At 56.4% G+C, this 21,919-nt stretch overlaps 1 protein-coding gene across 11 annotated transcripts in view; it reads right to left on the reverse strand.

Annotated features, from left to right (window-relative positions):
- ITPR1 (inositol 1,4,5-trisphosphate receptor type 1) overlaps positions 1–21,919 on the reverse strand; it is a 299,108-nt gene that overhangs the window by 27,290 nt on the left and 249,899 nt on the right. For all 11 annotated transcript variants that reach the window (XM_070050022.1, XM_070050021.1, XM_070050014.1 and 8 more), the window contains 6 exons: positions 19,980–20,102; positions 18,945–19,049; positions 16,238–16,430; positions 10,741–10,863; positions 4,323–4,498; positions 758–922 (listed from right to left, as the gene is read on the reverse strand). In XM_070050022.1, the coding sequence (XP_069906123.1) occupies positions 758–922; positions 4,323–4,498; positions 10,741–10,863; positions 16,238–16,430; positions 18,945–19,049; positions 19,980–20,102 (885 nt within the window). The remainder of the gene's footprint in view (positions 1–757; positions 923–4,322; positions 4,499–10,740; positions 10,864–16,237; positions 16,431–18,944; positions 19,050–19,979; positions 20,103–21,919) is intronic.

Here is a 21,919-nt window from a genome sequence, read left to right on the forward strand (position 1 = left end):
AACAGCACCTCCCCAAGAGCCTTTGCCGCCCTGCCTTTTGTGTTCATCCCTCTTCCACACTCCCAGTCCTGATTGTCCCTGACCCTCCAGGACGCTTTGCTGTTCACAGTCTTTCACGCTTCTGCTAGCACACAGGTCGGCTCTGCTCCCTGCATTTTCTGTGGGTACGAGCCAATGTTTCTGATCTACAGCTCCGCAGGCCGAGGCTCCTGCACGCTCCGGACACCTGCCACTGCACCTGGAACTAGCACCCCTGCTTAGGAGGGGGAGGCAGAAAGCCCACCCTACGGACCCTCAGCATGCAAACCGCTTGGCTCCGGAGGAACACAACACCTTCCACGGGAAAGGTCTCCTGGACCAGAAAGCCCACTGCACCACTGTCCCGGGGCTCAGTCAGTCACTGCAAGTGTGCACGGAGAACGCAACCCTGTGAGGACAGTTACACGATGGTCCCCACGCACTGCCCTGGGGACGCGAGGCTGACTCTATGAAATGAAGGGAAGGGATATGTGAGCCAGGCCAAGGGCGGGTCCTCCTGCAGCGAGGGAGGTGACGGGCAGCATGCGTGTGGCCTCCGGGAGGCCGGCGGCAGGCCTGTTGCCTGCACTTCCCTCTCCAAGCCTCTGACGGCTGAGGGAGTGGGGCCTCCATCTTGCAGGGCCAGGCATGCCATCCCCGCTGAAGAGAAGGCCTGGGGTAGGCACACACAGCACAAGCCCAGCTGTGCACCTGCACACATCCCGGCTCAGGTACTCACCAGCAGGCTGTAGAAGAATTCGTGCACGAAGAGCCCCATGGCACAGATGAGCAGGTACAACAGGTGGTACAGGAACTCCACGTCCAGCACCATGGCGCGGTAGCCTCTTGTGAACGTGCCACAGTTGCCCACAAAGCTCATGAGAAAGATGATTTTGTTGCAGACCTGACAACAATGACAGGAGAGGTCAAAGGGCGCAGACTGAGTGTGCAAAGGGCGCTTCTGTCAAACACACACAGGCTGTCTTTTGCATGGAGGCCCTGGCAGGCCCACTAAGAACCACCATGTGGGTCTAAGTCATTTCACTACTCTGCTTTTCAGGCATGGAACTGAAGGCAGGGCAGTCATGTAACCTCACGGCAAGAGCAATCAGCAGTGTTTGTCGACAGCCAAAACAAAGTTAACACGTAGCAAGATTAGGATTTTCAATATGAGGCATGAATCATTTGCAAGCTTCTTACATGAGTTAGTCAAACACAGACGTCACCTCAATCCAGGAGCCCTGAGATCAGCAAGGTCACAAACCTCTATGCATCGTTAATGATTTCAGTTTAACGAGCCGCAGCCAACAACTGTCTTGCTCCTAAGCTGACAGGGAAAACTGGAACTTTGGTGGAAAAAAGCCAAGGGACTTCGGGAGGAGCTCTGTTCTCCCATATTATCTTCAGGGAGCCACCATTTCTGAGATCAGTCCTGGAGGCTGGGTGGGACTCCGCCCGGCCAATCACAACGCTGCATTGTTTTAAGCATAATGACAGGTGCAGCAGTAGGCATGTGACCAAATACAGCCAATGAGATCCACTGGGTTCCTCCCTGGGAATCCTGCCATTGTTCTCCACTCCCTCCTGCCCTTGAACCCAAGAGGAGGTAAGCTCTGGAGAGGCTGGCAGCCCCCACATGGCCCCAGGCCCGCGGGCACCTCCACTACACAGGCTACATCTGAGAGACCAGGAAGGCAACCAGGTCCTGATGCCACGCTCCGAGTCCCTGGGTTCAGCTACACCTCAGTGACCATGACCCAGTGACCAGAGCAGCCCAAAGGATCCACTGCATAGCACTGCCCTGGCTGGGTGGCAGACCCAGGCCTCAAGTCCAGCTCTAGTGACAGGACGACAGCAAACTCAGACGAGGACAAGGAGGGAGACGGCTCTAGGGACACACCTGCTAAAATCACACGTGGCTGCCCTAGCTCCCTCGGCCACCGGTGCCAGGACAGTTGTGCTGCAGGACCTGGGCCATCACAGTATCCGAGCTCCCCGCACTCACACAGACGAGGAGGCCACACCACAAAGGCCTTCTGGCTTTCTCCAACAGCTCAGCGCTCAATCTGCCAGCCTCCTCCAGCTTCGGCTTGCCCTCCACAAGCGCACAGCAAAGCATCGCTGACTGCGTGTGCACGGGGAGGGCAGAGGTAGGGGACCACACTCTGGCTGACATTCCAGGGCCTCACACACGCCCAGGCTCCTGCTCTTAGCAAGAGAGCACCCCATTTCCCTTGGACCCCCATCCCCTGTACCTCCTCCCCTGCTCCATCAGCAGTCGTCCCTGGTTAAGGCCTCAGCCTGCTCCCCCACTTCCTACTGGCTACATTCGGCTGCTCTCAGACGTGCCTTTCCAGCCTCTCCTGCCTAGAGAAACAGCTGGTAGGGCCGTGGCATGTCTCCCGCCTGCCTGGAGCGTCTGCCTGGCTCCTGGCAGCACGACAGGGCCCAGCTCCCCGTCCTCCTCACAGCTCTCATGGCACTGGGTGCCTCCTTCCCCAGCTCCGAATCCACTGACACCCTGTCCGCCTGTCCCTGGCTGCTCTCCTGGCTCCTGGGGCATTTCTCCCCTCTTTATTCTCTCCAGGTAATTATCCCAGCACTGTAACTAGTTCAATATTGAGAGTGCACTCTCAGTATTTCCAGATCAGCTGGAAAGGGCGAATGTGGAAGGATTCAAGGTCAGGCACACCAGATCCAGGCGGTCTCCGGGAGACCAGCTCAGGTCCCAAGTCACTCCCAGTGTCCCGTCCCTCCTGCTGCAGCCACACCACGTCCCCTCCCCAACACGGGCATCCGGCCGTGCACTGCCAAGCGCCAGTGTGTCTCATCACCTCAAGCCCCTAAGTCGACAGATTCAGTGTATTTTCCCCTGAGGACCGGGTCTGGGCGCGATTCCATTTTAGTGGCACTGCCGTCCCTGGCTGCATGGGTTCTCCTACGTCACCCCGTCAAGACAGCGACACTCGATGCGGCAGCCTGCTGAGCTCAGGCTCCGACCCTACACCCGCCGCACAGTGTGTGGCGTGGCCCGACTCCTCCACTGCAGCCTCAGGGCACTCCTCGCCTCCAGTCCCTCCCACCTGAATCCACACTGTGTGCCGGGCTGAGCAAACCTCCAGAATGCTTCTTTGGATAAATCACTGCTTGGCTCAAACACGTCAGGCCCCTCCCACTCCTGGAAATAGTTTCTTAGCCTTTCTTCCACGCCACCCCTGTCCTGATGGAGAAGCACCAACACACTGGTTCTCTCGGGAAGCTTGAGGAGTCACGTCCATGCATTCAGTCTGGGAAATCCATTCTGTCTAAGCCAGAACTCCCACACTGACTGAACCACGGCACCCTGTCTTAACTTGGAACGCTCTGTGGACACACAGACCCGGAGGGTGCAGAACCCAGCGCCCCGGAGCTGTGCATGGGCCTGGAGCGCAGCACAGAGGCAGAACTCAGCTCTGCAGGTCTCCTGTTCATGTCCTGGGCTCCGCTGCTCTGGCCGATGGGGCCACAGACAGCAATCAGCAGGCTCCTCTGCTCCTGGCCCTGCCCCGCCCCGTGCCCACCCCCTGGTTTGGCTTCTGGTTCCCTGAAGGCCTTGCGACCATTGCCATTTGAGGCTGCTTTCTGCTGCACAGGATCAGCAAACCAAGCCTCTTTTGAAAAATCACTTCCCTCTGCGTGCAGCTTCCTCACCTGCCCAGAGCGGAAGCCTCAGAGAGCACTCTTGACGCCCACAGGGCCTCGCCTGTCCCAGTTCCTCCTTCCTTCCCAGGCAGGGTCCCACTTCAGGCAGCCCCCTTCTAAGCAAGATCCTGCGGGTGCAGCCTGTGACTGTAGCAACACACCAGCACTTCCCGGGGCTGTCATGCTGAACCCTCTCTGAACCTCTCCTTCCCATGCCCCCTGCTCCATCTCTGTGTCTGAACAGATGCGACCCCTGCCAGAGGTGGGTGCTGCTACCCTCTGATCACCTCACTGATGGCTACAGTCTCTCGTTCCAACAATCCTTTGAGCCGGAAGAAAGGCAGCAAGCCTTCACTCTGTCCTCCTTCCCATGCACCTGCTAGGAGGGCTGTGCCTTCACTCCGAGACTGCGGATGCTCCAAGGAGGCCTGAGCAGGCTCCCTGCCCCCGGAGGGGGTCACGAGGGAGGTCTGCACCTGCAGCAGTCTCCCGCTCCTGCCGTTCTAACAGCCTTACCCACATGGTGTTCTCAACGAAAGCCCTGGGCAAAGCTTCCAGGAGCAGAGTGCAAGGTGACGGAACAGAAGCCGACAGAAACGTGTCCATGGAGATGGCATACTCACGTTGAAGGCTCCCAGCAGAAACAACGTGGGCTGCAGCCCGACCGAGAATATCAGCCGTAGGATTGTGGAGGCGATTAAGGCGCGGATGCCGTGGGGCTTGGGGAGGGCGATGACGATGGCCAGGGACAGGAGCATGGCCGTCCACAGGAGGCCCGACCAGTGCGGCTCCAGCGTTCCTGAAGGGACAAGGCAGGGGGCTCATGGACCAGACTCCACTGAGGGTGGACAGCAGACCAGGGCAGGCTTCCTCGTATCTCCCCAGTTCCGACTGTCATTTCAAGTCCTCTGCCCCAGGCACAGTCCAGCGCCACTCTTGTGCTCTGACTTCCATGCCTCCTTCTGCCTGGGGGAATCCATCTCTCCTTGCCACACCTCCTAGGGCTTAGGTCTCCCCTCCTCCTGCTCACGAGGGGCTGCCAGGCGCTCCCTCCTTCTCCATGGTCCCCTCAGATTCTGGTCATCCCTACAGAACACTGTGTACTTAGAATGTGTGTGTGTCTGTGTGTATACTTGTAGCCCAAGTATCTTCCTTCTCTTTTTAAAAACAAGCTTTTATATTAATTTTTTCTTAGCAAGTCAGAGACAAAGATCTTCCAAATGCCTGTAACCCAGGAAGCTCAAGTGAGGATGCTGGAACTCAATCTGGGTCTCCCCCAGGGTGGGAGGAATCCAACCACTGGAACCCTCTGCGGGTCCACACCACTAGCATGGGGGCACCTGCAGAGCAGGACTTAGAACCAGGCACCCCGATACGGGATGCGGGGATCCCAAGTAGCACCTTGGCCACCGCGCCAAATGCTGGCCTGACAAACCCTCTTTTCTAAGTGTCAGTTTTCTCTCTCCTCCCCAAGGAAATTCCCCTAGGGAAGTGCCTGGTGCCCAGGAGGCACTCACAGGTGCTGGCTCAAGAACTAAAACCCATTTGTGCACCACTCTTCACCCTTCGGAGTGGCGATGCAGAAGCCTCAACTCAGCTTCTATTAGAAGTACACAGAACAACACTGCAAGGCCCCTGCCTGCCTCGAGTCTCCTCAAGGGAAGGAGGAAGCAACTTCCCTGTCATGAGCATCGTCCTACAATTGGATTATCCTGGGAGACACAGAACTTGTACCGGTTTTTGTCATCTCCTGCTCTTGCAAATTCTATTTAGAACATCCCACAAGACAGCTCAGTTACATAATATGAACCAACATGGCTAAAAATACAGTTCTGTAAAACATTCATTAAAAAAAATAGCCCGGATTGCAAATGTGATCACACAGTGAGCCTCCTGCAGGTGTAAACAAGTGGCAGGCCGTGGCCAAGGCCACTTGCACACAGGGTCCACTTCCTCCGAACCGCAGGGACCCAGCGCCAGCCCCAAGGCCAGCCCAGCTGTTCAGCTCCTCCTGTAGCCACTCTGGCTCACTCTGTCCATGCCAATCAGGACTTATTTTCTCATCAACAACCATTGCCCCAAACTGTTACTTTTCCAACACCCTCCAAGGGGAAAGCTGACGAGACACGGACACAAAGAGGCAGGAGCTCCTCAGAAATCCTGCAAGTGGATCCTGGGGGCACACATCAGTCCCTGCAGGCATTGAACGAGCGTGAGCCATCACAGGGCCTTCTCTGTGTTGGCTGTCATTTATCTAAACCTCTCAACTGCCAACTGCCTACCAGGCTGGCCCTGTCCTCTCCATCTCGCTCTGAAGGGCTCAGAGTCTCCACTTCCTTCTCTGGCCCACGATGACACTGTGAATGGCTGGAGGGCCTATGTTCCTGAAGCCAGTGTTTCTTGACCACCCTTTTTAATGGCACAGCTTGGTGAACTTCAGCAGTTAGTACAACTGTGCAACCACCAACCACTGCAGTTATCACCACATCGAGATAGTGACGACTGCGTTCCTTGTGCCTGTTCACAGTTATGTCTGGTCCCTACCCCACCCTTCCCTGATCCCCAACACAAGTCAGTGATCTGTTCCCTGCATCTCCTAGGACTTCATCAAAATGGAGGACACCCCCATATTAGGAGGCGGTCTTCGTACTTGCCTTCTCTCCCCCGGCCAGACCCCAAGTTGGTGCATGCACTGGTATTTCACTGGTTTCACTGTTGAGGTGAGCCCCATCATATGGACGGGCTACGCTTTATCCAGCCAACAGCGCACAACAAAGTCCTGTCCAGCCTGGAGCTATTACGAGGAAAGCTACTAGAACAGTTAGGTACAAATCTTGGGGTAAACAGATGCTTTCAACTCTTGTGGAAAGTATGTGGACGCAGAGGGTGGGACCCCAAGCACACTGCGTTCCCGGCGCCTTCCCATTGGAGTCTACTTGCTCACACTGTCACCACTACTTGGTGCTGTCAGTCTGTCCCATTTTAGCCATTCTAGCATGTGTGTAGTGGGATGGTCATTGTGTTTTTAATTTCTGTTTCCCTGACAATCAGTGACATTGAACATCTTTTTATGTATCTTCTTTCATGAACTTTGGATCATGCATTCTGTCCACTGTTTTAATAGGGCAGTCTTTTTATTAATGAGTTGTAAGTATTCTTTATATATCCTGGATATAAGCCTTTCAAATAACTTTTGTAAACACCTTCTCCCAGGCTGTGGCTCCTGGCTTCGGATTGGCCCAGCTCTGGCTGTTGTGGTCATTTGGGGAGTAACCCAGTGGATGGAAGATATCTCTCTCTCTCTCTCTCTCTCTCTCTCCCCCCTTCTCTGTATAACTCTTTAAAGTAAATAAATAAATCTTAAAAAAAAAAAAGAACTCAGGATAACAAATGTGATGAGTAGAAGCAATGACCTCAAATTCTGAAAAGGCTACCATAAAACCAAGCCTTTTCCCCACCACAAAAACAGTGTGAAAAAAAGTGCTAGATTTCAGAAAAACAACTCTTGAACAACATCTTTCAGACAGTTGGAGACATCTGAATTTGGACAGACTATTACAAGACTTGCTGTTAGTTTTGTTAGAGCTATGATAATGGTATGGTGATCACACATATTTTAAAGTATGCTTATAAGTGAGAGAGGCATGCTGAAATATTTATGGACAAAACAACAAGATGTCTAGACTTTAAAATGCTTCAGAAAACAAAGCAGAGGAATGGATAGAACAATACCAGCAGAATGACCGCTGTCAAAGCTGGACTGGCAGATATGGGCCAGTTACCTAGGCTGTGGTTTCTTGCCTATCTGTGTGAAAATGTCAGTAACAAGCAAGTTCACAAAGTACCACTATTTACTTCAATCATCAGAACATGCTCACAGCAAGCAATGCGTAGGTGCCCAACTGTCATGCTTTTCAAAGACTGGGACTCCTCACTCTGAAATAAACATAAGGGGGAGGGGAGAATGGGCCCTTGGAAAGGAGCTTTTAAGGCCACCGTGTTCTGGGCAGCCACAAACTCTGTAAGCCACAAAATCATACTGGCACACGTAACAAGGTCATTACACACATTCAAGAGGAACATTTTGTAAGTCCCATCTTCAGGCTGCAACAAATGCTGACAAATACTGATCCCCAAGAAAAACCTCCTGTCAACAAGCTGGATCTCACACCCTCTCCCGAAGGTGGCCAGCGCTGGTTCCAGGGAAGGCCCTCAGCACTTCTTACAAAGAACCAAAGTCCCCGAGGAGAAACTGCCGTGTCTGGGCTGTTTTGGCCACTTGGCAACGAAAGGGACTCTACCTGCCTCCCCTCCGATCTCACCACACTTCTCACATAGTCCACCAGCGCAAGGTGCTAAGGACCATGGTTCCAAAACCAGAAGCTTTGGCTTCTAGGGAGAAGTCAGAGCTACTGGCACATTCAGAACTCACCCTTTCAGAGGGGAAGGGATGGCGCCAGCACTGTGGCACAGCAGGTTAAGCTGTGGCCTGTGAGCCGGTACCTGGGAGAGCAGCAGGAGATGACCCCTGGCACCCACGGGAGAGACCCAAATGGAGTGCCTGGCTCTTGGCTTCCACTGGGCCCACAGCCATTGCTGCTACTTGGGGACTGACCTAGATGCAAGATTTCTCTCTTTCATAGACATAATAAAATCCTAAGGAAAAAAAAGGGGGGAGTGGTGGTGGAAGGCCTGTAGACAGGCATCCCATGCAGTGGGAGTCAGACTTCCAAGGGCAAGAAACAGGACGCTTCAGGGATCCCGGCAAGGACCGCTACTACTGACCCCCAGGCCCTGCAGGTGTCTCTGAAGCCAGACCGAGGTCTCATAGTCATTGGCTCGATTTCAGCATCGCTTCACACACAGGCACGAACACTGGGATGATCTGCCCAAGGTCACAGGGCCAAGGAGGGGCAGCACTGGGCCTGAGCACCAAACCCCTGCACTTCTTAAGAGGTTTCCCTGCCTGAAGCTTGTTCCTGGACACTGCCACATGTGACCCCTAAAGGAGATGGTCAAGGGGAGGAATATGCACCTATCTGAAATATGTTTAAAGAAATGGGAGTAAGAGCGATCAGAGGCCAGTGGTCCAATCAGCAGCCGTGAAGAGCCTGACAGTCTCCATGATGAAGGTAGAGCCGGCCACTGTCCCAGCCGCCTGAGTTCATCAGGGGCTCCACACGGCTTACACCAGTGCTGACCGGCAGCCTGGGTCAGGCTGATGTCCCTCGGGGGAGACCTTGCCTTCTGGTTCACCCTCCTCATACACAGGGCCGTGACCCCTGACCAGGTGTCGTCTGTGAGAAAATTCCCTTCTGGGCTTGGGTTGAGGTCGTGCGTTGGGAAGGAAAACATCACTCAAACGGTATCTGCGCCGTAACTTCAGGCCAGACAGAAATCCAGCTCCTTAAATGAGCAAGTCTTAGCTGGGCGATCCCACATGCCACCATGTCCGAGCTGGCCCTGCAACGCGTGGCTATGGCCACAGGTGCCTGCTCAGGCTCGGGCGCTGGTTCTATGTCTTATTTCTGGGCTCTCCCATCACACACACACACACACACACACACACACAGGGGCTCTGCCCAAGGTCCCGAGGAAAACTTCACATTCAGCTGAAAAGTCGACCCATGTGATGCTGACATCCCAGTGGGTGCCGGTTCAAGTCCCGGCTGCTCCACTTCTGATCAGCTCCCTGCTAACGTGCCTGGGAAGGCAGCAGATGACCCATGTAGCTGGGCCCTTACCTCTCTGTCTCTCCTTCTCTCTCTGTAACTCTGCCTTTCAAATAAATAAAATAAATCTTAAAAAAAGTCTACCTCCCAGAAAAGAGGTCATGCACGTTGGCAGGAGCTTTTTCAACGTCTGGCACCAGAGCCCCAGAAAAGTGACAGCTCCAGTCTGCCACCGACGAGACTGAGCCCCTGCCGCCCACCCGCCTTTACTAGCACAGCGTAAGGCTCCGATGGACAGCAGGAAGAGGTAGTGGGCAAGGGAGCCCACACAGGCCGGGGACCTCCCACGCCGGCCTGTGCGTGACGGCAGTGGCCAGGGACAGGCTCAACAAATCAGGATGCACAGTGTGCCGTCTCACTCCCGCCTCCCCTCCAAGCCCTGGAGGAAACAGAAATGTGCACGTGCTCCAGACACTTCCTGCAATTCTAGGCTGAAACTGAGTTCTCAACTGTGCTGGAGGAATATAAAAATCCTCATGCTTCAGAAGTGTGTGACCCTGGCTGGGCTTCTCAACCTCTCCGGGACGTCACCTCCCAGTGGAGAAAACCACGGTGCTAACAGATGATTCCTCACAGGCCACGTGCACAGCCCATGTGGATACAAAACCTATGCTTTTTTTTTTTTTTTTTTTAATAGGCAAAGTGGACTGTGTGAGAGAGAGGCAGAGAGAGAGGTCTTCCTTTTCCGTTGGTTCACCCCCAAAGTGGCCGCTACGGCCGGCACATTGCGGCCGGCATGCTGCGCTGATCGGAAGCCAGGAGCCAGGTGTTTCCTCCTGGTCTCCCATGTGGGTGCAGGGCCCAAGCACTTGGGCCATCCTCCACTGCACTCCCAGGCCACAGCAGAGCTGGACTGGAAGAGGGGCAACCGGGACAGAATCCGGCGCCCCAACTAGGACTAGAACCCAGGGTGCTGGCACCGCAGGCGGAGGATTAGCCTAGTGAGCCGCGGAGCCGGCCAAAACCTATGCTTCTTAATGCTAACATTTATTGAGTGCTTACTATGTGCTGGGTTCCAGCGTCTTTTTTCAACATAATTTACATGATAGGGAAAGGCTTAATGACTGCTAAATAAAGAGTTCAACCAATAAAAGATAAAGACCACCGTCCAGCAGGGAAACAGTGAAGGCCTATAAAGAACACAGGAGAGAGACACGCCCAGCTCCACCCGATGAACAGTCCTCTCACTTTCAGCAGCACTGGAGACGAAACCTCTGAACGTCCCGTGCACGCGACCGCCTCCCCGCGGCTCCGAGCCGCCCCCCCCCCCCCCGGAACGAAGGAAGCGGTACCTCCTCGCACTCCTCACCTCCTCGCACGCCTCTGAACGGGTAGAAGAAGGCCACCAGCAGGTTCATGAGCACGGCCAGGTTGAAGGAGATGCTGCTCCAGAAGGACATGTTGCGTGCACACCAGTACAGCACGGGCTGGGCTGTGGGGACAGCAGGGTGAGGCCTGACCCGCCCCCACGCCCACCACCGCAGAGAAAACACCGGCACACTTCTGTCTGGGCACGCAGCAGGGCACAGGGTCAAGGAAGCAGAGAAGGGGGAAGCCCGCGGGCCCCAGTCAGCACTGCCAGCCCTGGAGCCGGGGACTCGTCTGGACTTCAGCTCAGAGGCCTCAGTTTCCCCCGAGGTTCTCTCTAGGGCCAGAGGAGACGCCCGGGGGCCCAAGAATTCAGCCAGGATTTTAGAAGTGTGGGCAGTGGGGGACCCAGCACTTGGAGCTGGCCTTGCTGTGCCGTGCCCCAGGACGGATGCTGCCTCCTGCCCAGGCCGTTGCATGAGCTCGCAAAGCAAGACTGCGACGCCTCTGCCTGCGTCTGGTCACCGCTGCTCCCTAAAGGGCTTGGGGACGGGAACCCAGGAGGGTGAGCTGCTGCACTTGTGGACACAGGGCGCCTGATGCTCAGGCTGACGCTCACGGGTGGGAGGGACAGGGTAACTTCCACGACCACGCAAGTGGCCGTCACCACGAGACAGCCTCATGCCATGACACCTCCCTCCAGAGAGAAGCCTGAGCATGCGAGGCCGTGGCTCTGTTGTGCCTCTCTTCTTCCTGTGAGTCACTATTAAGCTTCAGGACTGCAGCCATGGCCGAATCAGATCCACAGCAATGCCTGGAGCAGCAGCCAAGCTTCCAGAAGCTTCCATCCAACATCAAGATACAGTACTATAAGCAGAACCCTGGGTAACTGAATGATTCCTTGCATCATGTCTGCGCTGGGTGACAGGCAATGTTCCCAGAGAGTACATTGTCAGAGCTCTGAGCAGTCCTCTAGTTGAAAATCCCTCCTATGATGAGGCAGAGTGAGGCCCAGCCAAGGGCAGTGGCCGCGATGACCTGAGTTTTGCAGTGAGTGACCTGCTGGGGTCAGTGGCAGAGATAAGGCAAAGTGACTCACGTCACAGCTCTACAGGAGACTCAACAGAACAATGCACCTGGGGAAGTTACTGCCGAGGCAAACAGAAGGTGACAAATCATCTCCGGACACAACTGCTGCCATCTCTTCTGGGATGTAGGCCACATCTGATCTGGGTAGGAAACTCCAGAGCAGACAGGAGACACAACTGCTGGACAGGTGACCACTGCTGAAGCCAAAAAACCTGTAGCACCCTCTCCACAACAGTGCATGGACATAGCCAGGTAAGGACACAGCTGAGCATGGACACAGCCGGGCACGGACACAGCCGGGCATGCACACAGCAGGGTACAGGCACACTCGATCATGGACACAGCTGGGTACAGCTACAGCCAGGTATGGACACAGCTGGGCACGGACACAGCCGGGCATGCGCACAGCAGGGTACAGGCACACTGGTTCATGGACACAGCTGGGTACAGCTACAGCCAGGTATGGACACAGCTGGGCACGGACAGAACTGGCATGCACACAGCAGGGTACAGGCACACTGGTTCATGGACACCGCCGGGCAGGCGCACACTGGTATGTACACAAAGGCTCACAAGAAGAGGCAGGGAAACACAAACAGCAGGAGTTGGAAAAGCGCGGGGTGCTCTGCAGAAGCCAGCATCCTTGACAGAGGGGCCTCTCAATACCAAGTACCAGAGCATCCTCCAAACAGCGGCATGAAGCACTCCAACAGGGGCAAGGACTCAGAGCAACCCTTTACACGAGGCCACCGTCTGCTTGCACAGCAAGGGCACGGGGAAGCCGGCACCCACCTCCACCCGGGTCGGGTGCAAGAGGAGTCGAGCCGCTCATCTCCCGCAGCCCGGGGGGTGAGGTAGCCACCTATCTTTGCCCTGTGCTCCCACACCCTGGCCACACACTCTGCTGCTGCCCGCACACACCCGCAGTCTCCAGGCTGCACATGCTCCCTCTGGGGACTTACAAATCTGCCCACCAAGTCTCTGCTACTCCTCCTGCCAGAGAACGGCTCACTCCTTTTCCTCTCCAGTGTGGGCTGGACTTGATCACTCACCTCCGGCAAACACCACAGCAGATGTGGGGGCCTGCTTCCAGGCCAGGTCACAGAAGGACCGTGGCTTCCGCCTTGCCCTCTCCCTTGAATCAGTCCATGCCACGCTACAAAGTCACCTGAGAGGACCACACAGATGCCCACAGCAGAGGGACAGAGGCCCCTGACAGCTGCCCTGTGTGAGCACCAAGCGAGGCATGCTCCAAGACCGTGTGCCAACAAAGATCCTGACCCACAGCCACCTGGCCAACCTATCGCCCAATTCCTGACCCTAGAAACTGTGAGAAAGTACTGCTTATTTTAACCCACCAGGTTACTTGTTACTAAGTGACAGAAAGCCACTAACACAGCCTCTGATAGGCAGAAATAAGTCCCTCCCTGCTTCCCACTACCACCCTGGACAAGACGTCCACTTCCCAGCCCCAGAACCCATGAATGTGCTGCTTCACGTGTGTGTGGGATGAACCAAGCACCTGGAGATGGAGAGACTCTCCTGGAATTACTAGGGGGAGGGTGCTGATGGAGTGACGGGAGCTAGGGGTAAGCAGGACAAAGTCTCCCCTGGGCACGCCTGGGGCCGAGGACAGAGGAAGGGCCAGGAGCCAAGGGATGCCCAGGTCTGAAGAGCCTGGGAAAGGCTGGCGCCTTCACGACGCAGCCCCACGTGCACCTTGACTGCAGTGGACAAGAACCTGCTCAGACTTCCGACCTCCAGAGCAGGAAGCTGACCGGTTTCCTTTGTCATCAGTTGCAGGCTTGTGGTGACTTGGTGCAGATGCAATGGGAAAGGGCTTTGCCTGCCCTGCCCGACCTATCAGGCTGTGTCTTTGAAGTCCTAGTGGTCCTTCTGGGCGATGCATCCTGCTTTTCCTCTGAGCCTCCCCTCCCCCACTCATGAATGTAGCCACTGCTGCATCACGGCCCTGGCGATCACTGCTGGGCTGTGCCGTCTGCCCTCCTTGGATGGAAGTTCCTTTGGAAGGGAGCCACTGCCCACGCACTGCTCAACTCCCCACCGTATCCGGTTGTGTGTTTCCTACTTGCCAGGGGCTGAGAGCTGGCTGGGTCAACACACCCGGAACACTGTAGCCCAGAGACGGGAGTATCACCAGCCTGGACAGGCAGCAGTGCCAGGCAGCTCTTGGTGAACTCCTGCATAGCTCTCCTTTACCTTAAAGGAACTGGGGCTTGCCAGTGACTTCAGCGGCTCAGCACACACATCTACAGAAACAGAATTTCCCAGTTCTATTCCTATCAGTGTGAAAACCATGACAGAAAACCCTGGGGCAGGGAGGCATCAGAGGGGGCTCTTCGCAGGCATCTCGGCCTGGTTGTCGTCTTTCACTGCCTTCCATTTTCCTAGTCCCAAGTGCTCACTTCACAGGGGCTGCAGGGTATCAGAGAGCAGGTGTACAACACAGGTGTGTGTGCGTGCCTGTGCGTGTGTGTGCATGCTGTGCAGGCAGAGCAGGGAAGGGGGCATGTGGAAGCAGAGGAACTGGGTGCTCTAAAATTTGCACAAGAAAGCACCTGCCAGAGACCCCACTCTGTGCCTGAGTCCTAACTACAGGTTTAAAGGTGACCACCACTCTGATAAACTGGGGGAAAGGGGAAAGCAGCCATACGAAGAAGCCAGAGAATCTTTCCAGCAGACTTATTAGCAGAGAAGTAAGCTACTTACTGGAGAAAAATGCATTTCACTTCAATCGCACTTCTAACGAGTACATTTCTCCCTTTCCTAAATATGCAAATCATACTTAATTCTGTTATTTTCAATTTCCCTTCTTCCAGCAGACAGCTCTGAAGCCAATTAAAACCCCCTGGTTGACAATTATGGTTGTGCTTAGGCTTCGCTGAAACACAAACCTGCTGAGAAAGCCAAGGCCACAGGCAGGGAAGGAGTCAGTGGCAAGGCAACGCGAGGCTTGGAGTAAGGAGACGGCCCTCCCGGAACCGCCCGCCCGCCCGCCGGCTCATCCAAGTGCCCCTGACAGGCAGGATCTGGGAGCAGCGTAGTCACCGGGCGCGGACGCAGAGCTCGCCCTGGGGCCGAGGTGCCCACCTCCCAGGAAGAGCTGTGAGGATCCGTCTCCTCCTGGCAGAGGCGGAACCTCTGTGTTGATTCATAAGCCTTTTGGAGAAGCTATAAAAACCACACGCTACTAATGTACCTTAGAACACCATTCTGAGAGAACAAGCTAAGCTCATCAATGTCAGATGCCAGTCAGGACAAAAATCAGTTGCTTGTCACGGAGCATGGGACACCTGGATTCAGGGTTACCCCCCACTGCTGCAGGGACGGAGCACTCTAGGGAAGGACCGAAGCTACCATTAAGTTCCCCCCTGTGCAACTGGACACCAGGACACGGGATTATGAAGGGAGCCGGCGTGTCTTCTCTTACTGCCCAAGCAGAGCACTGGGCCAGAGTCCCAGTGCTCAACACGATGGCTGAGCTGGAGGACCCTCCTCCAGATCCACGGGAGGCCCAGGGACACACTGACTGCTGGGCGTACAGTGCCTGAGTGCAAGACAAGAGCCTGCACCTGCTGAAGGTGCCCTGGCCCTCGGGCAGTCACCAGACACGGAGCTGGGGAGGATGGCTTTGGTCCCACCGGATGTGTCAGAGTATTTTAAAGGCACCCCTCAGAGAAGAGTGAGAACGGAGTCAGTGCACAGGGGTGTGCACAACTTCTCTGCCACTGGTGAATCTGGAGGTGCAGAGAGGTGGGGGAAGTAGAGCAGAAACACAGGTGGGGAGGCTGGTCCAGGCTGACCCAGACCAGCAGGGACTGGAGAGAAGACAGATGAGCCCCAGCCATCCACAGTCCAGGGCTCACACGTGAGCTGCAAGCCAGGGCCCCTGGTGGGCAGATGGAAACAGAGTTGGGTCCTTTCGTGGGGGTGGTGCCCAGCGCCCTGTGGGGGTGAAGGGTCACCTCGAAACCCCAAAAGAAACCAGAGCGAGGCAGCTCCACACATGCTCAAAACGAGGATCCCAGCCCAGATGTCCCCAGTGAGCCGTGAGCATCTCACTTGGCCCGCAAGCCTGTCACCTGTCAAACTACCCAGGGGCTCCAATCCAAGCTCCCGAGGGAGGGTGAGCCAGCGCCTCTGAGCTCCTGACCTCGGCTCACGCGCAGGCCTGTCGGGTCCCCTCCCCATTGTTATTTTCTACACCAAGACCTCAAGAGAGGCACCGGCAGCTTGCAGGCAGCTGCCCATCCACGCTGAGCCCGGGGAGCCCCACGCCCAGGCTGCAGCCCCCTGCTGGGCCACCTGAGCCTCTGGACTTCCTGGTGGTCAGAGGCAGGCGCGAGCAGGATCCCCGGCAGCCCGCTCCTGCTCCCGGGCCCGCCCACCTCTCAGCTTCTTCTGCCAGTTCATCTCGTTGAAGAGGTCCTCGGAGCGCAGGAAGAAGTCGTTGATCTTGCTGCCCTGCTCGTCTCTCTCGGTGGTGTAGTAGATGCGCAGCTTGGACTCCTTGGTCAGGAACTCGCAGATGCTGGGCACGGGGAACACGATCTGCTCCATGGTTCGGTCCAGCCGCACGATCTGAGGGGGAAGGACGAGACGAACACACCTGTCACTGGGGTTACTGGCTGCAAGCATGCGCGAGGTGTGTGAGATCGGCTAGAAAAATAGCTCCTCAGATTTTTAACCTCAGCAGGCTCTGTGCCACCTACATTTATTCAAAGCATGGTGCTGGTCCACGTGTTTCTTAATTTTTTCAACTGCCTAAAATTTTTTTAAAAAATTATTTTTCATTTGAGAGACAAAGACAGATGCAGAACAGTCCCATTCCTTGTTTAACTCCCCAAATGCTTGCAGGGGCTGGGATGGGGCCAGAAGCCAGAAATACAGGTCTATCACATGGGTGGCAGTGATCGAGTGAAAGAACCATCACCCACTGCCTCAGGATACGCACTGGAGGGGGTTGGGGTCAGGAGTCACAGCTGGGACTCAAACCCAGGTACTCTGATGCAGCAAGTGGGTGTCTAACCGCCAGGCTAAGCGCTACCCTTGGAACTACGCACACAGAGCCTGTGCCCATACTTAGACAAGCTGGCGTGGTCCAACAGAACTTCCTGCCACGACAGGATGGCTCTGCTCTGCCCTGCCCACGGGACAGCCACTGAGCACCAGTACAGGAGGCTACTTCATCCAAGCAAAGGAATACTTATTTAACTTTAACTGAATAGCCACACGCGGCTAACGGCTGGGATGTACCTTGCAGGGGTGTGCCAAGCCTCACCCAAGGTCCTCTGTGAAGAGAAGAATCCTGGTAACAACCCCTTGCCACCCCCCGCCTCTGACCACAGCCTCAGCAATCTCCACCTACGACTGCCTGCCCCTTCTGGGTCCCACCTGCTGCTCTTCAACCCGCTGGGCTGGGCCTGGGGGACAGCAGATGGGTGTTCTCTGCACCCGGCTGGTCCACCTGCTCTAACTCGGGCAGCCTGTGCTGGTTTCAGGGATCTCAGGAGGGCTGCAGCCATAGCACCGTGGAGGGTCTCTCACTGACCTCCCTCCCCACAGTCAGGAAAGCAGCTGAGGCCCAGGACGCCAGATGAGCTGGTGCTTGCCCTCCTGACACCCTGCTCCCTGATGTACCCAGAGCTGTGACGGGTCCCACTGCGGGAGGCTGTCCCAGAGGTGCCACAGGCTCCCACAGCCCGGGCTCCAGAAGGCCTGAGGGGCGTGGACTTTAGCTGAGGGGCTCCCAAGCCTGGCCAGAGTTATCAGACCGCTCCTGCTCCGTAACCCAGCCTCAGCTGAGGGGACGTGACGAGGACGCACAAGAGGCAGGTGGACACCAGGCCCGCATGCTCCAGCGGGTTCTAGCCTCCTTGGAGGGCCCATGAAGTCATGCGGTCCGGTCCTGCCAAGGCAAGCAAGAGGGACTCAAAATACAGTCACTCCGGAGCAGTTACAAATATCTGAATGGGCCCTGGCACAAGAGAGGTTCCTCACCCCTGCCTCCGCCTGGCCGAGCTGCAGCCTTCTCCTGTGAGCCCAGCAGCTCAGCCAACGACCACCAATCCTCCATGTCTCCCAGACATACTGCCCCAGGCACCTCACACCGCTCTTTACGGCCTCCTGGGCACACAGCCAGCCCCTGGGCCCGGCTTCCAGGCAACAATAAGCCACGGGACCGTCTCCTCACACGTACCAGTACAGCTTCTCCCACACCCTGGCACGGCTGACAACACACCATTTGCTCACACGCACTGTCAGGGCTGACAGCCGCTGAAGTGAGGTACTCTGTCCAGGGACCTGAGACACGGGCTGAGAGCAGACTTCCAAAAGAGCTCCAAACTGAACATTTTACACTGTCCAGGGGAGTGTGTCAGTCCTTCTGAGTCTGAAGGACCAAGATTAAATTTGTGCATGTCCTCATTACCAAACTACGGCACATCGCCCTTACAGCCTGCAGCCCGGACAGGACCTTTGAGACTTGCCAAGTGCCGATGCAGGTGATGCAAAATGTGCCCACGTTCTGGGGCCAGACAGACAGAACCAGCAAGCCAGCTCCGCACTGACAACGGGACAAGGATCCAGCCTTCCTGAGCCCCGCTGCAGCTGCGTTCATTCAGTCCGTGTGTCCTCGTTCTGTTTAAAATACGGGTGTGATCACAGCGCTCCCAGGAGCTCCCTGCTGCTCCTTGAATTCTAGACCTCCGGAGGGGCAGGGCAGGGGGAGGGGAGGCAGCTCACTCGGGCTCTGGGCTACTCATCTCCTCTCTGCTGTCCCACAGCTCTCCTTCTTCTTCAGGGACCCCTGCCCCGGGCCTTGCTCCAGTGCCCCCCCGCCCCCGGGCATTCCCGTTACTCCCCAGGTCTGAGCAGCTCCTTTCTGCACACTGTGCTGCTCCCACAGCCAGGGCCCCTGCCTGCCCCTCCCACCATGCCGCCCACTCACTCTCTGGCCTTGCCCCTCCCTACCCGCCAGCACTTCACATGGGGCATGGGGTGATCATACAAACAAATGCAAATGTACCAGCCCCGGCACTGGACACCCCAAAGGCCTCAACGCAGCCCCGCACCCAGAGCCGGCTCTGCCTTCACCTCTATCTGTGCCGTGTGCTTGGCGTAGAACTCCAGCGCCTCATCGCCGTCCACCTGGCCGCCAGGCTTCAGCATGCTCTGCAGTTCCTTGTTGTGTCGCGCTAACTGCAACACAAGGGCAGGATCACAGCGGTCAAGGCCTCTCCCAGCAGAGTACACACTCCTGTCTAACTCCACAGGCCCAGGAGGCCTGCAACCTGCCGCTGGCGGGTACTGTGCACATGGGCTATTTGGGGAGTCTGGGTGGGGAGGGGGAAGCTCAGGCCCACTGAGGTCCTGCCTCCCTTCAATTTCCTCAGTCACACAGGCGGGAGATGGGGCTTCCTGTACAGCCCTACAGAACCTCTGCTGGAATGCGCAGACACCCGTTCTGAGGGCTGCTGCCAGGGAGAGGGCATAGGTCCTTCAGCCAGCATGCGCAGCAGGGGCCCACCAACACGATCGTCATCACAGACCTCACTCCTCTCCCCAGGTTCAAAAAGGCAAACGGACAGGAGCCCAAGCCCCTAGCAGGTTACACCTGCCCACCTGCCCAAACAGCTCAAGGCACACTGGCCTGCAAAGAGAAGAAGTACCTTCAAAACGCCAGCACCGCGGAAGAGAGTGATGAAACAGAGCACAGGAGTGCCATGGCACGACAGAGAGCCTCACCATCTGGCGTACGGCAAATGACAGGGCGGCATAAGGACAAGTCCCTACGTTTTACCCACATTCACGAGGAGCCCGGGCTCCCTGCAAGTGTCTCCAAAGGCATGAAGGGTCGGAGGTCACTGCTCCACAGCGGGTGCCTTTAATGAGCACGGGCATTTCCAAGGCTGTGGCCCCGTCTCGGCGGGGGGTGGAGAAGTCCTGGGCCTCAGCACACTGGGTCCTGCTGCCAGGAGCTCCCGGGAGCCCCTCTCAGAGCCCAGGACAGCTCTCAGGCAAGGCTGCTGCCAGCACAGACACAATGTAGATGCTGCACCCCACTCTGCACAGCAGGCAGGCACCGTGTGTGTGTGTTTGGGGGGTGGCAGGGTGGGGGTGGGGCCACACCTGATGAGCCAGGATGTAGATGTTGTGCCCCACGTTCCTTGGGGAGGCGGCCCCATCCTCGCCGTTCTCTCCGTCTTCAAATTCCACTTCGCCTTGCATGTAGGCCTTCTTGATCACCTCCACCTGCAGGAAGGGCCCAGAACAGTATTCTTGACTCGGGGAGACCCAAAAGGACGGCACCTTCAGCTCCCAGGCTGGCAGCCTCCCCAGCTGGGGCAGATCTTCTCCCTCTTTTCCTGCTGTCTCAGAATCCTGCCCAACACTGCCGCGGGCAGTAAGTACCCATCAGCCTAGCCTCCCCAACAGCATGACAGAACCCCGTGTGCTCTGCCTGGACCAACAGACTTCCTGGGGCCGGCTCATACCTTGTACCTTAGAAGGGAGCATTGGCTGAAAAAGTGTCTTCAAAAAATCATGACACCAAAGTAGGCCGGAAGCTGGCCTTTTCCTGTCTCTGCCTTTGCTTCCACCCACTCACCCCACTTCCAACTCTGGCCATCTCAGGGAAGACCAATAAGAAACTGCTTAGCTGTAAGGAACAGCTGGGCAAACTATTTTCTGCTTCCAGACTCTCCCCTGGGCCCCAAGGCCCACACTACAAGCAACAGCAGCCTGAGCGAGAGCAGTACCAGGCAGCTCTCCTGTGAGAAGCCCCAGGCTTAGCCACACCTTAACACACGCCTCAGACAACCCCCACCTTTCAGGGATGAGGACACAGACAGAGAGACACAAGGACACACCTGAAGTCACGGCAACAGGGCTGGGGTTTGACCCTGGCTCCTCATCCCACACAGACATGGCTTTGCCCCGAGCAGCCAGGCCTGTGGCTCACCTCCTGTTCTGACCTCCTGCCACTCACTGCAGCCCTGAGAGAGGGGCGGAGACTGTCACACCCGAACCCTGCCCTAGCACCAGGTGCAGTGCCCCACAGCATGGCCAGTGCTCACAAAGGAACCATTCAGATTTGACTGCTCCAAGAAGAAAGTACCTTTGCCCTCTATGTTCTATTAGAAATGAGTCCTTTCTGATGATCTGGGAGGCATTCGGGCCTCCTGCCTTGCACAAGGCCGTGACTTGCAGTGACTTCTTGTCATTGCAGACCACACCACGCACGCCTGTGCTGACACAGGGATGGCCCTGGAAACAGGTGTGCAGACAGGGCCTCACTTGCTGGCCTTTCCCTGCCAGGTTCCTCCAGAACAGGAGGCGGGGCCAGGGCACACACATGGAGGCCTGCACACAGACACATACACCTGTACACACATGCATTCTGGTATCAGAACTTCTCAGCCACTTGGGCTCTCAGAACCACATCTGTTCCAGGTAGCTTTGACTCTTCCAGTGAGCCAGAGATCGTGTCTGATCCAGAGGGCACCCTGGGAGCCGGGTCTGGCCAGACTGTCAGCTGCTGGCTGCCCTACACCCAAGGCAGGAGAGCGGGAGCTTGGTCTCACTCCTGGAACCCAGACACAGGCCCCTGCAAAGTTCCTCTGTCCACACTCGAGAACCACAGCCCCGCTGACTGGGCCACCCAGTATGCAGGCAGTTACATAACCTTGGTGAGGACGCCCATCGCCGCCTGCGCACCTGCCCTGACCTCGGGGATCCAAGTCCAGGCTGCTGTTCACGTTATTTAAAGTGATTCATAAAAGGACTTTAGCCCAGCCCCAAGGGCACACTCAGGTCACCAGGAGGCAACCACGCTTTACTGCCCTCACTTCAGTCTCAGTGACGGTTTACGGTTTATTGCCGAGGAGAAAGGGGAGCTGGCGAGGGCTCTGCCTTCGCCTGGTGGCCCTGTCGCTGAGTGGCTGATCTCACAGCTAGCAGCACTGCCACTGACTGTGAATGTCACCCCTTAAGAACACATGAGATCAGGCTTTCTCTACAAATGACTCCCCAAATCAAGAGAACACACCCCAGCCTCCAAGGCACGTGCT

The sequence above is a fragment of the Oryctolagus cuniculus genome, chromosome 10 (assembly GCF_964237555.1).
Source record: "Oryctolagus cuniculus chromosome 10, mOryCun1.1, whole genome shotgun sequence".
Lineage (NCBI taxonomy): Eukaryota > Metazoa > Chordata > Mammalia > Lagomorpha > Leporidae > Oryctolagus > Oryctolagus cuniculus.